This window comes from Ambystoma mexicanum, chromosome 7q (assembly GCF_040938575.1).
Source record: "Ambystoma mexicanum isolate Mex_15411 chromosome 7q, UKY_AmexF1_1, whole genome shotgun sequence".
Classification (NCBI taxonomy): Eukaryota; Metazoa; Chordata; class Amphibia; order Caudata; family Ambystomatidae; genus Ambystoma; species Ambystoma mexicanum.
Genome location: NC_090941.1, coordinates 645,255,314 through 645,276,616, shown reverse-complemented (window position 1 = coordinate 645,276,616; position 21,303 = coordinate 645,255,314). Strand labels below are relative to the sequence as shown.

General features: G+C 44.1%; 1 protein-coding gene across 2 annotated transcripts in view; it reads left to right on the top strand.

Annotated features, from left to right (window-relative positions):
- TEX26 (testis expressed 26) overlaps positions 1-21,303 on the top strand; it is a 199,239-nt gene that overhangs the window by 137,631 nt on the left and 40,305 nt on the right. The window contains exon 6 of one of the 2 annotated variants that reach the window (XM_069640082.1): positions 210-386. The exons of the other annotated variant lie outside the window; for it this stretch is intronic. Coding sequence (XP_069496183.1) covers positions 210-386 — 177 coding nt within the window. The remainder of the gene's footprint in view (positions 1-209; positions 387-21,303) is intronic. 2 annotated transcript variants of the gene reach the window in all.

Genomic DNA, 21,303 nt, shown 5'->3' with positions numbered 1-21,303 from the left:
AGACTCTGGTTGGCTACCAGGATATCTCCAATCGTCGGTGGGTGCTACCTGTCACATACAACATTCCCATGTACTCCACTCTTGTCAACCACACTTAGAACAGGAATGTGTACCCTCAATTGAGTGCTTTTAGTTATTATGTGGTTCAAAAATCACATTTTATGGGTGTGCCTGTTTTTTAATGAGAACATTATTTCGAATTTTTGCAGGATTTCAAGTTAAACATGCCTTTTCTGGACCTTCTGACTGGAAAGAAGATATCCCTCGCCCTCTTAATACTGAATTTAGGCATCAGTACCAAATTCCACCCTACATTGCAAATCTCGCCAATATGGACTTAAAGTATGGAAGTTATGCAAACTTGCACTGTGCAATACAAGGAATTGGTAAGATTTAGTTTTGTATTAAAAAACAGCATATGTCATAGAGGCATAGTTTGCCTTAGTGATTTATTGTGCAATCCATTAACATTCAAAGTATAAAAATGATATGTAGTTTATACACTAATATCCATGTAAGCAACATTTTTAGTAATTTGTGTTGCTGTTTCTAGCAGCAATGTACTAGGTGGAATGACACATTGTGAAGTACCATATACTGATTTAGTGTGGGCTGTTGTGTGTTTTGAAATGTCTAAAAGTACACACAATGAGTTAGAATCAACTTGTTAATACCTTCTTAAATGTTTAACCAATTACAATGAGAGGTTTTACCTTTGCACTTGCTGTATCATCAATGCCGACTACAACCATGTTGGATGATGTAACTCGGTAAATGATTTCTGTGCCAAGAAAAAAGGTCCTGCCCTGATAAAAGAATTTAAAATGCAGTGTTTTTGAAACATGAGCATGTATGCTCTATCCTCTATCCTAATACTCCTTGACCTGTCTGCTGCCTTTACACTGTCGATCAGTCTGATCTCCTTAATACTCTCTTTCTTCTTGGGATTAGTGATCAAGCCCTTGCCTGGATTGAATCCTACTTAGCAACTCGCCAATTCTCTGTTTCCTATAGCAACAACACCTCTCAACTCACTCATCTAACTGTTGGTGTTTCAGAAGGCAATTTCTTGGGTCCTCTTCGCTTTACATTTTACACCTCTGCTATTAGAGCACTAATCTCCTCCTTTGTGTTCTCGTACCAACTCTTCGTGGACAACACCGAAATCATCTTCTCTTTTCCTGAACTCTCCTCTGATCTCTGTATCAAAATGTCAAACTGTGATTTAATAGTTTGGAAATATAACTACCAAAGAAGAAACCCAACAAAAATAAAAAAAAACTGAAAGAAATCAACTGGATCCAAACCAGCGAGGCAGCTCTAAAGAATAAACTGACACAGCACTTCCCGCCAAACATCAGAAGATTCAACGACTTACAACCGTACATCAAAAAGTTCCCTTCTAGACACGCTCGCGATTTAATAATGAGAGCGCGACTAAATCTCCTGTTAACCAACGAAATCTTAGCAATCAGAGGGCTTTCTCCATCGAACGAGTGCCGATTCTGCAAAACGCCGGGAGTAACAGAGTCGAGTAGGCATTTGCTCTTAGCATGTCCTCGCACAGCCAGGATCCGAACAGTCTACCTGACGAAGATCTTTTCGGAGCACATTTTAAGTGACCAGGACGTTTGTTGGCCCAGATTGATGGCCGGAGATAGACCTTTGTGGCAGCTGGCCACCTACAAAATGTTTGTCTATGTAAACACTGAACTTCTCAGCCGACCGTCCTCAGGTTGATTGGTCCGCCCAATGACCTTTGATGAGTTCCGGCCTCAATACTTCTCCCGATCTTATCATCACTGATGATCCTACTTGCTACTGCAGCTTCGCACTGAAAATGAAATGTCTTATATTCTTCTTTTGTAAAAATCTTATTGATTAAAACAATTTAAAAAAAAATAAAAAAATATAACTACATGAGGCCTTGACTTGGGCAACATGCGGGCTTCATGGAAAGCCAGCATCCGGTGTAACGCCCAAGGTCTTTACAGACCTAGCGACTTTCATTTGAATGTCAGCAATGGTGAAAGCCTTATAGTCGGGGCTAAGTGCTTTCAATTTATTGCCAGATGCTATAATCAACAATTCAGTTTTTTCAGCGTTCAGGGCCAGTCAGTTTGTGGCCATCCAAATCTGAATTCATTTATAAATGGAGTTCATGAGGTTGGTGTCCTTGATATAATCTCCAGATCGTTCAATGATGACCTGGGTGTCATCCGCGTAGTTAGTGAATTGAACACCCAGGTCATCTAGGAGAGAAAGAAGGGGAGTGATATGTGTATATATTTATATATATATATCTTGAATAATGTAGGGAAGATGCATGAACCCTGCGGCCCTCTGCATGTAACGGGTACCGGTTGGGAACAGGCATCATCCACAGCCACCCGTGGATATCTGGAGCCCAGGAAATATGCAATCCATTGGGTGGCCAAACGAGAGCACAGTGCCTGTTTGTGCAGTCTCTTGACCAGCAATGAGTGGTCAATCAGGTCAAATGCGGCAGACAAGTCGAGAGTCATCAGGAGCGCTGGCTTACCCCTATCCACAATGCTCGCCACACTTGACCTAACATTGAGGAATGCTGTTTCGGTCCCATGTTTGGCCCGAAAGCCAGATTGCCTAATGTTAGAAAGGTGATTACTCTTCAAGTGTACTTGGAGTTGAGTGTAGGCTACTCAGTCGAGAATCTTCAGCACAAATGGCACATTAGTGATTGGCCAGTAGTTTTTGGGGTTGTGAGGGTCAAGGGTGCTCTTCTTTATCACGGGGTAACCGAAGACTTCTTAAGCAGTTGGGGAATACTGGCTTCCTTGAAGGACACATTTACTAGGTGAGCAACCCATGGTGCCAGTGTTTCAATGGCATCCTTGAAGAGTCTTGATGGAGAGAGATCACCCATACATGAGGTAGGTTTAATTTTCCCCACAATTTCACATATCTGAGCCTCCGAAATGGACTTCAAATGAAAGAGCCTCTGTGGAGGATTTTCGTTAGTTATATGTGAGGATACATCTGTGGGCTTGGGGGGCCTGATACCAGGGAAGAAATCTGATTGACCTGGGAGTCAATGGTATTTTTATGCCCCAGGATTTTTTGATTGAATTCGTTATGAATGAGCTGACACCAGTTGTCCTTTTGAACAGAGAGTCCTGCTTCAGTTTTACCTTCAAATTCTTTAAGGATGGTAAATATTTATGCGTACTGGACTTGGCAGCGAAAATCTGATTGTTGTAGCTTTCGGATTTGGCCGATATAATAGCTTGCTTCAAGTTAGTTACTAAGCATTTGTAGGTATGGAGACAGTAAGGGTTGGGGTCTTTTCTCCACTCTCTTGCCCCTGGACATCCGAGAAACAGTCCACACTTATTTGTCCAAAACCAAACTAAAAGCCTACCTCCTCGCCTCTGATTTACCCTCTTAACCTACCTCTCATCTGCCTGCTCGCTAACATTGTTCCCTAGTCTCTAACCTGCCTGTCCCTCACTTTCTGTGCCTCCACTCTACCACCTCATCCATCATAGGCACATCCCTAAAACAGCTGGCCGTACTGCCTACCTGCACTTAAAAATATCTAATGTTGGTTGTCCTTAATCTATGTATGCCGACCCATGTATTGCCCCTGGTTACTGTTCCATTTACTCCCCTCCACAACCTGGTCAGATTGTCACTTGAACTCACCCCCATTGTAAGAAGCTCACTGCTTCCCATCAATTCTGATTTCTATTCCTGTAAGGCAATATATTACTGTAAAGCGCTTTATTCCTGTAAAGCGCTTTGGCGTATAGTGCTATATAAATAAAACTCAAATCAAATCTACAGTACGTTATCGTGTGATCAAAAGAGCATTGTTCTTGCCTGTATATAATTAAATAAATACAAATGTAAGTTCTTTATCACATAGACCTCTACTCACCCACTCTTGAAAGTGGCCAGTAAAAGCAGTGCTTGCCTTTCAGGCATCTTTTATGCCCCCAGAACATGTACTCCCTTTTATTTCATCACCTTGGATATTTACAGTTGATGATGTTTTAGGCCAACATCAAGCACTGACCAATGGCAGGTGTTTTATTCTATTTTCCTGTGGCTTATCTCACAGCCCAAGTCACTGTTTATATCTTTCACTTTATACTGGGAAACCCCAATATTCAAACATTATGTCGTTTTTAGGTCTTGTTCATTGCTTTTTATGTTTCTGCCTGGTACTCACCAGCATCTCTACTAAAAAAAGAAGCAACCGAAAGATGGGGGATGAATCCACAGAATTATAACCATATCCAAACAATGACATCCCCTCACTGTGAGAGCATTTAAAACCCACCTACCATCAGTACGTGACACCAGATAATCTAGACACACCAAGCTTGCCAATTGTGCAAATAATATATATATCGTTACCATCTTTAATCATCATTAATTTATTCCATATAAAACATGTAGAAAAATATACATTCCTCATTAAAAAAATATAGAAAAACACAACACACACATATGATGTTGCATTGACTTCATGTACTCAAATGCAAAAAGTTAAAATCTTGTTACATTGACCAATACTAAACCCAGTGACAACGTACCTAAAGGATCATGACCCTAAGTCAAAGTAAACAATCATATATATCTCTTGGCAGCATATATTAATTTCTTTGCACTGCCATTTTGCCCCAACATGTTTCCGTTCTTCCTGTTTAGAACATTCTTCAGGGGGCTAGGAGAATTTCATGTCTTGCAACCCCATTAAAATGGATATGTTCTTTAAAATGTTAAATGTGTCTCATGTTGTGAAATGTATCCTTAGACTCTCTCTTTGCGTCACAGTTTTGGTACGCCACGTGATATTCAGATACCCTCAGAACAGAACGTTCCCTTTGTTCTTAACTTTAGAACACAGACTAGGGGTAGCATGAAGGCATCATGAAGCAGGACACAGACAACAGACTTAAAGTGTAAAGTATAATACTTTATGAAATCAAATGTCAGGATGGTAGAAGGTCTTACTGCCCTATGCCAAGGTGGGATTGACCTACCTGAACGAAACTAAGGAAAGTCTAAGTCCAATATTTCAACTTAAAAGTCTGTATGTGTCCAAAACCTACCCTCGCCCTCACAACTAAAGCTAACCAAAGTGTAGGGATGTTAAAATCAAAAGAAATTGTGTTCAACTTAAAGTTCTGAGCTTCTTACAGCTCACACCTTCTTTTGAGCTCCCCTTCCTCAAGTATAAGAGAGTTCCATGAGAAAGTCTCAAGATTACCTTTATCCAGTTCACAAGAATACAGTACAATATAGTTCAGAATCAATCCTCAAGGTTCCCTTCACCGAGTTCAAAGTAACACAGTTCACAAAAAATGAACGGTCTTGAAGTTTCGTTCTCAATACCACACAATGTAGCTCCTCAAGCCTCAGGGTTCCCTTCCCCAAGACTTTATCTTCATTATCACAATGTCTTTAAGTTTTCAACATATAGGCCCCACGGTCTAGGCACAGTTGTCAGACCAAACGGTCCATCCATTACAGGTCACGCAACCAGGATCCCTGGCTTTTGGTCTCTTGGCTTTGATGTATAGATTGATATTCCTCTGGCTTTTCCTTATCAGGCTCTTGGCTTTGCCACACTTGCCACACATCCTTTCCAGCCTTTGGCCTTGTCACCCTGCATTCAATCATAAATGTTCAGTTAAGGGTGTTTACTCACACCGATTTTCTTATATAACTCTTTGTCACACTTATGCCCTTTTTCTGTAGTTCGTTCTCCCCTGGGCATTCGGGATTTTCACTTTAGTTACTCGACTTGCTTAATTTCAGGGTTTCAGTTAATTCAGTGTTCGTCAAGCATTCATACCGTTTAATTGTAAAGTTCCATTCATCAATGCAGTATTCAATATGCATTGGTTTTGCTGTGTTTAAAGTTCCATTCGATTTGGTATTCAACCAACATTAGTTTTGCTTGATTTTTAAAGTTCCATTTAATTCGGTATTCAAGTAGCATTGTTCTGCTTGATTTTAAAGTTTCATTTAATTCAGTGTTCGAGAAGCATTGTTATGCCTGATTTTAAAGTTTCATTTAATTCGGTGTTCCAGAAGCATTGTTATGCTTGATTTTTAAAATTCTATTTAATCCGGTATTGAATAAGCATTAGTTTCACTAGATTGTAAAGTTCCATTCATCCAGTATTCAATATATTTTTGTAGGAGTGCCGCGGTGTACACGCTTCCTCCCTGACACTCACCGCTTGTGGCGTCTCCATTCGGCGATTCCCTCTGCTTCTCCTTTCCAGCAGAGGTCGGCAAACTCACTGTTTCGCTGACCTGCCGTATGTCTCTCTTCACATGCTTGCACCCGGAATGCTGTTTTCTAGATGCGGATGGCATCCTCTCTTCTGGTTGCTCTCTCGCATCTCTTGCTGCAGAGCACAATTCACGGAGGCTCCCAGACTGACACAACTTACGCAGCCCACTGGCTACAGGCTGTGTAAGTCTTCTGGGCAGTTTGCCGGTGTCCTGGCTTCTCGACCGGTCCCACCACATCTGTCTCCTCTGAAGCACGGTCCCTTGCTGGTTTCCTCCACACAGGCCTCCTTCTTGCTCCCTGCTCTGCTCCACCAGTCAGTCTTTATACACCTGCTGCCACTTGACAGGCTGCAGGTGTGCATCTCCAATGAGACTTGCCTGACCATAATGAAAGGGACATGCCTGACCCTCGTAGCTCCCTGCAGCCATCTTCCTCGTCCCAGTACCAAAGTGGTGAAAGTGTGTAGTGTTCATTACTCTCAGTTGCCTCTTCTTTGTCCCAGTACTGTTAGTTGTTATATGTGGGAAAATGTAAAATACCATAAGGTTGGGAGAGGGTTTGGTTGGGTCTCAACGGGATAAGGGGGATACCATTTCTCTCCTAAGGGTACCCCACTCCCAGTTTCAAAGCACCTTCCACCTTCCAACCAGGTGATCCTCCCTCCCTTCTCCACCCCCAGGGTCGGGATCCAAGAGCGATGGCCTTTCCCTGGCCACCTGAGAAGAGGATCCAGCAGTCTTGGGAGTGGGAATACCCTCGGGTTTCTCACAGTAGCCTCCACAATATTGTAAAACTCCTTTAATGTTTATTCAGTACCATTGTGTGGATTGGGAGAGGTAGACCGGTGGAGAACAATTTCCAGAGGTATACCATGAGTATCTGACCTCATTCATATCCACTCTGTGTAATCCATATGCCTGTCCGAAATGCCTAATGCTAAATCCCGGTGAGTCACGCCAGTCGCCCTCTCAGTGGAGCTCCTCTGACCAGCATCTCTCCACTCCCAGCATTTGTGAACTGAGCTACAACAGAAACTGGCAAATCTTGACAAGGTGAAAGTCCTAAAATGGGATTTTCATTCTCTGGTTCAGGTCAAACCCACAAAGCACAGGAGAATGAAGGGTAGTATAGTGAAACTGTTGTTAATACATCAGCTCTTTTCTAATTGCAAATGTAAATTCACTTTACATACATAAGGCAGCATTTGGCATAAAGTGTATGCAGACACAGCATGCCCAGGAATGCAGCTTGTGTCTCTACATTCACTCATTCACACAGCAAAATATACATCATCCGAGAGAAGCACAAATATGGCTCTCACCTCCAGTAAAGCAATACGCAAGTTCCCTTTTGCATCAGCACATATGTAAAACATAGTTAGCAGAACAAGGAATGCGCAGTCTGCACTTGAAAAGTAAGTCAAAGGTAACCCTTTAGTATGAATTGTGACAAATCAAGAGTGTTCACCCCTTCTCCCCAAGGAGGGGATACCCCCTTTAAGGTTAGGGAGGTGAGCTCACTCTGCAAGACCCTCACAATGGGTCTGGGCAAGTGGGACCTCAATGGAAGTGACTCCCCTCTAGGGGACAAGGACTCCCATTCATACGAAGGGAAGGGAAGGGAAGCTGCCTTCTTTAGTTGTTAGTTCTAAGTGGTGGGGCCAGATAGGATTAGATTGCTGGACTGAGGGCGTTTTGTTTTGGACTTCTAACAAATGACGAGCACCTTTAGTTAGTTTGGTTAGGAAGGGAACACCCCATAGCAACAGGGCAAGATAGTGTGCTTCATTATTTTTTAAATCAAACACTGTGTTCTGGAGACCATCTTCATGTGCTGGGGTCATCCTCAGGTGTACCCTTTTGCAACATCCAGAAACAGCAAGTGCCCATTCTATGATTCCCTGGACAACATAGCTTGAATATTGAAACACTGATAATTCAGTGGAACTGCCTCTCTCTGTATGCCTTCACACCGATCCCTTTCCTCTCCCAGATCCTGGTAAGGTTCTCCAACTCCAAGAATTCAACACTCATCCTGATTGAGCTACAGTGGACAGTTCGCTTTTGGTACACCTACCAGATGATAGCCTGCATTGAGGGTCCAGTTGCCCTTCCAGAGATGCATGACCTCCTGTAACAACATGACAGGGTTCTCCACCCCTACCACAGTTATATATATATATATATATATATATATATATATATATATATATATATATATATATATACTGCCCCATACTTATAGTAGCTGCCATCTAGTTCCAGTCAGTTGGCATGTCTTTGGTTTGTACCCTTAAAGCTTCCATTTTGTTTTCTGTATTTTACTTTAGTTTTCTTGGCTGAAGGGAACAAGTGCCTTCTGATATCAAAGCTAAAGGCACACCAACTGAATGGAACAAGAAGGCAACTATGTTTGCTGCGGTAGATGGCATACTGCAGAAAGGAATTGTTAATTTAAGGAAATTACACACAACATAGAAGGCAGCAAAACAAATCTTGCACAATGACTATCTCTTTTATGCTACTGAGGGCCCCTCTTTCTTGAGATGTATATGATTTTGGTCTATAGTCTCACGAAGAATCTCCGGTGGTGTCTGAGTGGAGGGAAACATCTCAGACATCTATATGTCTGGTGTGTAATAGAGCAGATGGACATATTTGTAGTGGGTTAGAGAGTTTTTCACTAACAGATATGTTTCTGGTAAGTTTGCACATCTGGGCCCATTGGTCATCGCTAATCATCCTCCCCATGTCACCTTTCCAGGCTAGCAATGCTGAATGTGTGGGCAAGAGCTCTTCTATTCTGAATGTGCTCATATGCTCCTATGGATATCGAGCCAGCTGTGGTGTCTGAAAAAATCACCCTTTCAACTATTTCCGATGATTTTGGCGCCAACTGATAACAAGGGCAATGTGCTTGTAATGAAGCATCATACTATGGTACTACCAGGATTTTAGTGAGTTAGGTGTGTGGAGGCTACAAGCAGGTGGTATAAGTGCAATTTAACCACCCACTGGTATATCATGCCACGCTGTAATATCTGCTGGATTCCATACATCACATAGTAGAGGCTCATAAGCAACTCTCATCCCCTTCACCCTGGTGTACTGCAGCTTGCTTGTAAACAGAGCGGGCCGCTATTTTGGTGCCCACCCTTCTGCAGGCCTATTGCATCCATTGTGTTGGATTGGGTTGGTAGGGAGGTAATGTGATACCGCTGGTCATGCACACAGCAAGATTATCTGAGTGGGCTACACTCGGCTCAATCATCAGCTAGAGGTGTTGTTCATCAGGCTTATGCCAGAACATAGCAAAATGGGCTTGGGCGATTAAGGAAATAATGTGTACATCGGTATTGCTAGTATGGTCTGTTAAGCACCTCCCACGTTAGTTTGAGTAACTTGGTTTCACATGGTAGCTTAACCAGCAACAACTTAATCTTTTTAAAGAATCGAACATTTAAGTGGATGGGTGCACTTGAACCAAATGTACACATTTTTATTATTGCTGCTTGTAGGTGCCTTTCCCCGGCTTACTACGTGTGAGAGAAAATAAAATAACCACCCCTGTCGGGGAAGGAGGCACTGAGACCCGGCTGCAAGAGTTCAAAGGATGGTTTATTTCTCCAGCTAGGAAATAACCCAAAAAACCCCTACCAAACATTTACATCATACTCGTATATATATCAATTAAAGTAACTCTAACAAAAAGTGCTAAATGGACCCGATTGGCCAGGCGGTGTGGTGCTGTATGTGTGGGTGGCATCTCTTCCTTCTGGTTGGCTGAGTGGCTGACGAGATGACGGACGTCAAATATCTTGTGCTCCACGCAGGTTAGGGTCCGGTCACTGTGGTCACTACCTAAGCTAATATTTTGCATTCGAAAAACACTAAATAACAAATTATCTAAAACATTTTATGCTACTTTTCATATTTCTACACAAGTTACACATAATAATTATTATCAGTACAATTGGGTCATTCGTGGCTTTAATTGGAGGCCTTGACCTTTATTGTGCATGTAAAAAGAATCAAGCTGTGTTTCACAAATCTCCTAAACTTCAAACCTATTAGTATGAGAAAAAACATATATTGTAGTAAAATGCTTAAGGTTAGTAGTGGGTGTGTTTGGTGGGTTTCGCAGCACAGGCGAGGGTCTGGCACTTGAAAGAAATACCTTACAGATACCGCAGGGTCAGGATGGCAATAAATTGTTCTAAATGGGGGTGGGTGGCTTGCACGTTTATGGGGGCGAACGAGCAGAAAGTGCTTAGCTCATCCTGGTTCACATGCTGGTTCTCATGCTAGCAGTGATCTCAGAGGAAGAAAACTGTATCATATTGGTTGTTGCAACTTTCTCCGGCTTCTGCGTGAGAATGGGAGCGCAGAGCTTTCCTTCGCAGGGGGAGTGCAAGGGTGGGGGCCAGCCAGCTGCCTGTGCGCCTTGTGTATGTGTTTCTCTGTCCTTGGCTGCTGCGGTGGAAGGGGAGCTGAGCATTGCTGTACTATCGCAGTGAGGCCTGTTTACCCAAGATGGAGTCGAAAGGGGGCACAAAAGATGGATGCCCTGTGTCCTGCTCAGTAGTCCCATCTATGTAGAAGTCAACCATGGTTAACTTTACATAAGGACAAGGGGCAATCCCACTACCGAAAGGGACGTGGTCCAAGCCTTGTACTGAGGAGTGTACGGCGTGGGGGGCCCTGGGGGCTGAACTCCCATACATTCCCCCCTTTCGTTACATCTAAAGTAACAAACTACTTATCTCGGTCTTTCCGTTCTCCCTTCGGTAGCGTTCAGCTTCAGCCACAGCCTCATCGCAAGCGGGTGTACCCTTTATTGGCATGCATGCTTTGCACACACTTCTTAAGCTGTTACCTCTTCTTGCGTATTCTTCTGGGGTGACCATTAAGTATATCCCACCATCCCCATCTAAATCTATCCAACCCTCGTTATACCACAGCAAGTTCTTTGGTTCTTTAATGGTAGTGTGATGTAAACTATTGACCACGTCCCCATACTGCCTATAGATGGCAGTCATTCTATACTGCGGTGCGGTGTGGTGTATTCTCCAGTTTGTACTTGGGCATCTATACTGGTAGCCACCGTTGTTTGTCGGCCCACTGTTACCATCATCATCGTTGAATTAGGCATATTATTTTCACAGCATCTTAGTCCCAGTTGGTACACACAGAATATTAGGAGAAGAAAGAAAATAATGGGAATGAGTATCTTCACTGCTATGTTCACCCATGATGGTATCCAGCTGAACAGATTGTCGAACCACGTGTTGTTGTCTGCTCCACCTTCTGCTCTCATTCTTTCTCCTAAATTATGCGCTGCTGTTATCACGTGTGACAGTGTCCCGTTATCAGCATCTGAAGTTGGTACGAACATGCAACACGCCCCCCAATGTTTTTGCAAACACCGCCGTCCATCGCCGTGATAAGATCTAAGACATATCTGTTTTGCATCGTCATCAGGCGCAGTGCACGGAGCTCTATTTTTATGATATTGAATCCTTCTTCAGTGTCGTTAGCCAGCTGGATGAGCTCCCAGAGTGTTATCTGCAGCCATTACGCGTTTGTCCTTGCTTGAACGCCTGGTGCTAGAAATGATGCAAAAAATGCCTCTGCAGATGAGAAAACCTTGTACTGCTGTGGGGTTTCAGCAAGGAGTTCTGACGATTTGGACGAAATATAATTGGATCTTTTGCTGCGTGACAACTTGGTTCTCAATGTTTCTTCTGACAATAGTTCGTATGCTGGGTGCTCCGTGATTGTCTCATCGGGCGCTGTCGATGGTTCAGCCGATTGCCCTGCTGCCGATATGTCAGCCGATTGGCCTGCTGTTGAACTGTCAGCCGAAGGCCTTGCTGTAAACTGAATGTGGCTCTCTGGTATCACCATTAGTGCTGAGTGAAGTGTGGCTAGGGCACAAGTGCCCCTACAGGATGCTGGGAGATGCAGGTAAGCTCGTTTGCCACAGATCCAGTATATGTCCATTAATGCAGCAGTGCCTTTTTTCATATCTAGTATTATTAAAGTCTTATTACACTGCTGTGCGGTTCCCAGATTCACCTTCCCTTCTCCATGGAAGCAACATTTGTGCAGTATTTCCCTTTGAATCTGTATGGGCCTCTCCAGGGGTGTGACCCATGTCAGCTTGGTGATATGCTGTGACCAGATGGGGATGCACGTTTCTTTTGCCCACTCGCATGTTTCGTCTGGCAGCCCTTGAAGCCCCTCAGCTTTGCATTTAATCGTTTCATCATGCCACTTGTCGTCTGCATACCTTGTCCCTTTTATGATGAAAAATGGCTCTTGGAGGCAGATTACTCCTTGTCGTCTGCTGGTGCATGTTTGTTCGTTTTCCAATTTTTCCATGGTGACTGTGTGTGCCTGAAATGTCTTTTTTATTCTACACAGCATCAGATGAATCAAACATTGGGCCTCAGACAAGGGTACTTTCTGTGGAACTAACATTTTTGGAGTTCCAGTTGCATGAGTAATAAGTGAGCACACGTAGCAACTTTCAATACTTGCTTGCTTTGCTGCGGCGCTCATGTCTGAATACCATTTATTTGATTGGTCAGGGTGTCGGGGGTCCTCTATTTAATCTAACCCCAGATAGTTTTTCTCCTCCTTCTTTTGTTTTTTAATCGGGTACCAACTTGTTGATATTGCAGCGGGAATATTCTGGACCATGCATCATCAATGTTGTTCATGGTGACATGTGTGTATTCAGTAGTGGTTTCTGGTGCTGTGTGTGTGTGTATGCCTGTATTTCTGGAGTTAGTCAACCAATAGTAATCGTCATTTACATTCCATCCAAGCTCTATTTCCTTAGCCATAGTATTACTCAACAATGGAATAGCAGTTTTGTTCACGTGTAATTGTACATAGGGTAGTGTTGTATTTATGCTATTTGATTCAACATTATAAGTGTCCTTCAAAATGGTTGTTACTCCAGTCCATATTAGTTTAGATCCTGGTTTTGTCATATTAGCCCCGCTCCCCCCTTTGTTCATTTCATTTGTCACAAATAAAACAACATTATACCAAATAAAATAAAACATCATTATTGCAAATAGTATGACAGCATATTTTATAACGCATTCCACATTACTTAATCTACTGGCCCTAGTGGCATCCCTATTTCTATGTAACATTTCAGCCTGCTTAGCCGTTTCATCGCATTGGCTCATGTTGAACCTATGTGGGCGAGACAAATTCGTTAAGTCATCATGAAAAGAAACATATTTGCATTTGTTCATTCTTTTTCATCTTTTTGCTCAATTAGGCATTTAACAATTTCTTTCCATTTATCATGTAAACAATGAAGAAAAATAGAAAAAATAACACGATTCATATGAGATTTAAAAAGAAAAAAAGAAAAAAAGAAAAAAGAGAGAGAAAAAGACAGAATATATATATAAAAAAAACATTTTGCTCTTTCACTATTCTTTCCCTGTCTTAGTTGCAGTTTTCATCGTTTCAGACCGTGTTAGCGATGCCATCCACACAGTCTGTTTCATTTTGGGGGAGTGCGACACTGCGCGCCCTTCTCACATCTGAGAGGTGCACCCAGTATTTCAGTCCCTTCACTTTAACTGCAGTTGGGGTGCTGTACACCACTCTGTATAGACCATGAAATCTTGGTGAATTCCACCTTCTTACACAGCTTCTAACATAGATGTGTTCCCCTGGCATTAATGGCCCCTCCGGGCTATCTGCTGCCGACATGGAGGTGTCTGTTGCTACATCTTCAGTAAATGGCAGAGCAATTTGTTTTTCTATGCTGCGTACTGCGCGCGTTAGTTGTGCTAGGTATTCCTTAAACTCTTCCCCCAGCACTGTGGCAGCCCTGTGTGCATCAGACGCCCTCCTAACAGGAGAGAGCGGCGTGTGCATTCTTCTCCCCGTCACGATTTCGTGCGGGCTTAAATGGTGATCCTTGCATGGTTGATTTCTGAGTTGGAACAGTGTTAGGGGCAGACAATATACCCAATTATTTTTCAACGTGCTGCATAATTTCGATAAATTGCTTTTGAGCAGCCCGTTGATCCTCTCCACAACTCCATTGGCCATTGGATGATAAATCGAACATAGTTTATGTTTCACACCCAGAAGGGAGGTTACTTCTTTGAAGAGATCATTCACAAAGTGCGTGCCGTTGTCTGAACGGATCACGTCACATATTCCCCACCGCAACAATACTTCTCGCACAAGGAACTTGGCAGCACATTTTGCATCAGGATGGGGACAGGGGCCCGCTTCCACCCACCGTGAAAAAGGGCATACCACCACAATCATGCATCTCGCTCCATTACATCTTTCTCCCATATCGGCGTAGTCGATATGTAGTTCTCTGAATGGACCTCTAGGGCGTGGCAAAGTGCCACGCAGAGTTCGTAATGTCATTCCTGAATTGTAAGTTTGGCATGTAATACATTCAATCACAAATTTAGACAAGTATTTGTGCAGATTGGGAACAAACCAATCCTCCTGAATGTCTGAGGCGATGTGTTGTTTTGCAACGTGAGCTGGGAAATGCAGTTGTTGGAACGCTACTTCTAATAATTCTACAGGCATCACTACCTTGCCTGTCGTTTCCTGTCTCCAAATGAGATCTGTGGCTGATTGTTTTTATCCTCGTTTGCCCCACAACTCCTGTTCTTCCGATGGGGCCCTTCTCTGGAGTTCTATCAATTGTGCTATGGGCGTGTTACTGTATGCTTCTGCTGGTGGTTCCACTGTGGCTGTTTTTACAAGGTACTCTGATGTTGGTGTCTTATTGAAGTACGAGGCATCCTTCGCTGCTGTGTTGGCTTCCGCGTTCCCCAATGAGACAGCGTCTGTGTTATTGGTATGGGCTTGGCATTTAACCACTGCCACTACCGATGGCTCTGCTAAAGCTTCTATTAGTTCATTTAGTAACGTGGCATGTTGTACGGGGGACCCGTCTGCTCTTCTGAACCCTCTCCTTGGCCAGCGTGATAGCCCTGAGTGAACTGTGGTGGTGACGTAAGCCGAGTCTGAATATATTGTTACGGCACAATCTTTGGCTGTGTGTAACGCACTGATTAGTGCAGTCAGTTCGGCTGCTTGTGCAGAGTAATGTGAGGGGAGGCGCTTTTGAACAATCACTTCGTATGTGTTTTCTTCCATGCGCACTACTGCCATCCCCACATGTTTCTCTCCTGTCTCTGAGTTTATGGATGCTGACCCGTCTATGAAATAGATTTCTCCTTCTGTAAGGGCATTTTCTCTTGCTTTGGGAATGTCATCGCCCTCTCCCTCATACGTGCTACATTTGTGTTCCTGTAAATCCTCAGTTGTGCATGGCTCTGTAATGAATGTGGCTGGGTTCACTGTCTTGCATCTGACCACATGTACATTTGGACTGGATATTATTATTTCATAAGCAGATGCTCTCTGTGTTGTGAGAGTAGATTTTGATCTTTCCAAGATAGCAAATAATGAGTGTTCCGCATATAGCGTCACTGAACATCCCATTACGATTATGGCACTTTTCTCAATGGCGAAGGCCGCTGCAGCGAGGGCCTGTTCGCAAGCGAAATGTCCCTGCATTACTGGGTCTAATATTCCACTGTAGTATGCTAATGGTTTGTTGCCTAGCGATGTCTTTTGTGTCAATACTGCTGTCATCAATGTTCCATTGCTGTGTGAAAACAGGAAAAATTCCCTTTCATAATCTGGATTTGCAAGGACTGGGGCATCTGCAATAAGGTCTTTTAATCGAGAGAATTGGGCAATTGTCTCATGTGTCCATTTTATTGGGGCCCTGTTCTTCTGTGCTTCCTTCAGTGCTTGTAGCATTGGCCGTGTGTATGCTGCATAATCGAGAATCCATGCTCGGCAATAGTTACATATGCCAAGAAATTTCTGCATGTCCTTCACTGTTTTTGGTATGATAATGTGTCGAATGGCAGCAGCTCTGTCTGGTAATATTCTTTTTCCATCTTTAGATATTTGCTGACCGAGATATACAACGTCTGCAAGGCAGTATTGTAACTTTCCTTTGTCAACCTTGTATCCCTTGGCAGCCAATACGTTAAGCAATGTAATTGAGTCTTCTCTACACTCTTCTTCTGTTTTGCTGCAGACGAGTAAATCATCTACGTACTGTATAATGGTGCTCCCCACATCTATGTTGCCGATATCTTCTCGTAGTACTCTGTTAAAAATGCCTGGGCTCTCGCAATACCCCTGTGGGAGTCTGCGGTGTTCATATCTGCTGTTTCCTAATGTAAAGGCTGTAAGGTACTGCGACTCTGGTGCGAGTGGCACAGAGAAAAAGGCATTTTTCAAATCAATGACAGTGAAGCAAGTTGCCTCTTTTGGTATACTGCACAATATTGATGCCGGGTTAGGCACTAATGGGAACTCTTTTTGGATGACGTCATTGAGTGGGCGGAGGTCCTGGACCATTCTCCACGCCCCTCCTTTCACTTTCTTAATCGGAAAAATCGCTGTGTTGCATGGGGAAGTTGATGGCACTAAGATACCTTGGCTTAGGAGTGCATTCACTGTTTCTCTAATACCTTCCTCTGCTTCTTTGGATATTGGGTATTGTTTCACTCTGGGTGGGAGGGCACCTGGTTTCAGTTTTATCTTTATGGGAGTCACCTCATGCAACAATACCACATCGTGTGGCCCTGTAGTCCAAATTTCAGGTGCTACCCTGGCCATGTCTTCCTCAAATATTGTCAGTGGGGCCTTTATGTTAGCCATGAGTGGGTTGTGTATTTCTCAATATTGGATCATAATGTCACATGGTATGCTTATTTCCATTATTATTTCTCCATCCCCCTCGTAATCGGTAAACAATTCTTCATCAGTTATATCTTTTAGAATTATGTTTGGCTCTATACATAGCACACTTCTCCATTCGCGTCCCTGCGCATCCAGGCCTATGACCACAATGCGTAGTTTGGAAACTTGAACTGCCTCAACGTCTATAGATATAATTGTGCCTGGCACTACATCTGTTGGAGTGATTGGGCGGAATATGAAGTCTGATGGTATTCTCCACTCTTTTTGTGTTATTTCAGGCACTACTCGGGCTAATACCTGTATTCCATAGACGAACATGTCCATGTCAATGGGGATCCCTCTTACTGCAACTTCCTTTGTAATAATGCTTATTATCAGGAGTGCTCGTACGGGGCATACCCCTGGCGTCGAGCGCACTATCCCTCTTTCAGTAAAGGCTGTGGTCATGTTTAACTTACTGAGCAAGTCTCGTCCCATCAAATTGATTGGCGCATCTTCGTAATACAATAAGGGTGTGCGCACTGTTTTTCCCCCTAATGTTACATCAAGATCTTTTGTGTAAGGAACTTTTAAAATAGCCCCAGAGAACCCCTGTGTCTCCAAATTTCTTCCCGAGAGCTGAAACTGCCCTTCTGTGAGACATGATTTTTCTGCTCCAGAGTCTACCATAAAGATAAACTGCTTGTTTCCTATCTCTGCCGCCACTAGTGGTTCCTCATTTGCACTTTGTGTGGTGGATAGGACTGGACACGCAAGTGCTCCCTGTGGGCTGTCCTAGTCTTGGTATCTTTGCTGACCTGGCACTGAAAAAACGTTGTCACCTACGACCGTTACGCCACGGAATGGTGCAGGGGCACCGTTTGCGGTTGCTGCAAAAGGGTTATTATTTATGTTCCCTACTGAGTTTTGTCTTGCCATGGGCTGTAGTGCGTTTTGCTGTTGTGGCTGCTGCTGCTGTTGCTGCTGTTGTGGGGCCGGCTGTCTTTGTTGCATTTGGGGGTCATAGCAGTACTGATCTTGTTGTCCCCCGCTCCACATTGGAGCTCCACAAGGGCTACCTCGGTGTGGGCAGCCCCACCCATGTTCATTGTTCATGGGCTGCTGCTGTTGCTGCTGAAAATACCCTGATGGTCGCATTCCACAATCTCGTGAATAATGTCCCCATCTTCCACAATTCCAACATGACCCCTGTTGTCCTCCTCTTGGTCCTTGCCCACCATACCCTCTGTTTCCCATTCCTCCATATCCTCCCCTCTGCCCATGGTACCCACCTCTTCCTTGGGCCGGCCTGTTCTGCCACTGTGATCCTTGGCATGGCTGTTCTTCTCCGTTCCACTGCCCTTGGTCCTCTCCAACCCACTGCGCTGCTATCCCAATGGGTCTTGCTCCCGCGTTTTCCTCTCCTTCGTTTCCTCTGTCTGCGGTTACGCTGGCAGTAAGGGCGGCAACCTTCACTAATTTCATCTGCACTAATTTTGCTTTGTCGGACAGCCTCTTTTGCGTGACCTCCTTTTCTTTCTCTTTGATCCTCCTCCAATGGTGTACAATTATGCTCTGAATTTCAGGCCACCCTTTGGCTTCGATCCCAGCTATTTTGTCCAAGGCCTTCTGCACCTCTTTCGGCAACCCCTTTTTAATGATAAAATAAAATAAAGCTGTTGATTGATTCCATGCCGTACCAGTTTCGCTTCTCCATAAGTCTTGCACTCGCAAAATGAATTGCGCAGGGTCCTCATTCTCCTCCATCGTGCACTGCATCACTGCATGTAAATCTGGAACGTCTGGAAATGCACGCCGCAATGCATCCCACACTTGTGCTCGAACATTGTTGAATGGTGATCCATCGTGGCGATCACATCTCATTGTTACTCCTGGGAACCCTGCCCTTTCCCAGATTGTGTCTGCTTGGTCCCCGATTGCTGATACTAATAAGCTTTTCACATCACCTATAGCTAACGGCACGCCTGCCGTGTTCTTCTCACATACATGTATCCACTTACCTGCTCCTCCCGTCAGCGGGGGGAGGAGTTTTAACAGGTTGTTTTTGTCCATTTGGGCCCACGGAATATAGTTTGGCCTACCTGCTCCTTTATGTATCAGTGGCATTTGTAGTTTCTGTTTCTTTCCTGTTTTGCTCGTTCTCCCTTTTTTCGTTTTACTTACCAGTATGTTCCCTGTCCTCCCTGTTCGTTGTCTTAATCTACCTTGCCATAATGGTGGTGATAGTGTGTCTGGGTAACGGCAGTTTGGCAGTGGGGAACCTTCTGCGGCAGCTGCCTCTTTGTATTCATCTAAATCATCCCATACTTCTTCTATTTCTGACTCTAGCTCGTTATTATCCTCCCAGTTTTCCTTGGGTTCGCTTTCTTGTCTTTCACCCACATCTCCACTTTGTTAACTCTCCGGTGTGTTTGGGCGTATAATTCTTACTGGCTTGTTATTCATTTGGAACAGGAACTGTCCTGACTGCCACTCTTGTTCTTGTCTTTGCAGTGATGACGTCCCTTGCGATGCTATAGATTGCCCTGATACCGAGGCTGCTGGGGTTGCATTGCTTAGTGCTCCTATCGGGGGGGAAGATCTACCAGTGACAGCGGGGGTACCTCCCCTCCCCCTGGCAACATTTGCCCTTTGTCACATAGAGCTCTTAACTGCGTTATTTCCATTTTTGAGTGTGCTAGCTGGCGATTTAAATCGCCTGTTAAACGTGCTATGTCCACAGAAGGCGCACTTGTGGGGCCATACAGGCCTCCTTTGTCATATGGTGGAGGCTCGGGGGCTGTTGCCCCGACCTGAGCAGTGGGGGTGGGTGGTATATACAAGGGTTCACTAAACCCTACTGCTGGCCTGGTCATTAAGGGATAGATTTTTGTTACTTTGTTCTCGGTTGTAGTTGTTGCGCACTCCCCTTTTGGTGTCCCGCTTACTTGTTCAGGTATTTTCTGCTTTTCTATCATTCGGCTGGTACCTACCTCTGCCGTGGGGGTAACTTCCTCAAACATTCGCCATAAATCTAATACTTCACTGCGGCTCTGTAACTGTTTCACTTTGTATCGTGCTAGCAAATGTGTTGATACTAGGTCCAACACTCTTTTGTCAAATGACCCTCCTTCTGGCCAAATTGGTATAACCCCATCTCCTTTTATCTCAGTGATCCACTGATCGTGATACTTCTGTATCCTGTCGCTATATAGTGGAAGGTGCTGGCAAATATGTGCCAGTGGCGTTACTCCCCCCATGGCAATGCTTCTTTTCCTTTCTTGTGTGTTCTGGTACCCTTGAGTCCCTTCCCACCTCTCACTTGATATGTCAGTTACAATATGTGAAAAATACGTTCTTTATCAAAGCTCGCAATTATGGTATGTCACATTAGCTGTTCTTTCTGAGAGGTTTTACCTGGTCACCTCTCACAATTTATTTATTTGCCTATTATTCATCAATCAAAAAGGTTACTTGTACTGAAATACTTTAGCGTGTTCAACAAGACATGTACACAAAGCAGACCGACAAAAATATAATCATGCAACATACACATGCACTGCCTGCGCGCTTTTGTTCTTTCCCTATTCCCGTTACTGTCCCTGATTTTTCTTCTTCCCTATTCTACCTACTATTTCGCATTCGCTCCCCACCTTTATTATGTCTCAAGATTTCTTACCTCCACGGAAAAAGAATATTATAAAAACTACTCAGAGTCTACTCAATATACGAGACCCCTACTATTTTTCTCTTTATCTCTATTCTGCACTTGGTTGGGACAAATGCTATGCGGCGCCGCCTTCTACCCCGTACGGGCTAGGATACCACTTCTCTTCTTCTCACTTCTTACAACACCTAATGGCCATATAAAGGATAGATCAGAAAATCCTCACCATCACTCACACAGACCCTATTCTTAACTACCTTCCCTTTGTTTGCTAATTCTCTTCTTCCCGTATTTTCCCCTTACCTTCCTTTGGGGTCTTTGCAACCGGGACTCCACGTGTTCAGTCAGGTACTCCGAGGGTCGCCGCTCACGGCCGGACCTCGCTCAGGTCCGTCCCCCAACCAAGCCGTGGCCTGCCTTGGCGAGCAGCCTTTTCGATCGGGTATTCGTCAACTGGGAACCCTTGACCCTTTCTTCTTGGTGTGCACAGTCTGGTCAACCGCAGAGGCAATGGTTTTGCTGGGGGCGCCCTGGATCTCGCTGCCAGGCGGTGCAGGCCTCGAGGC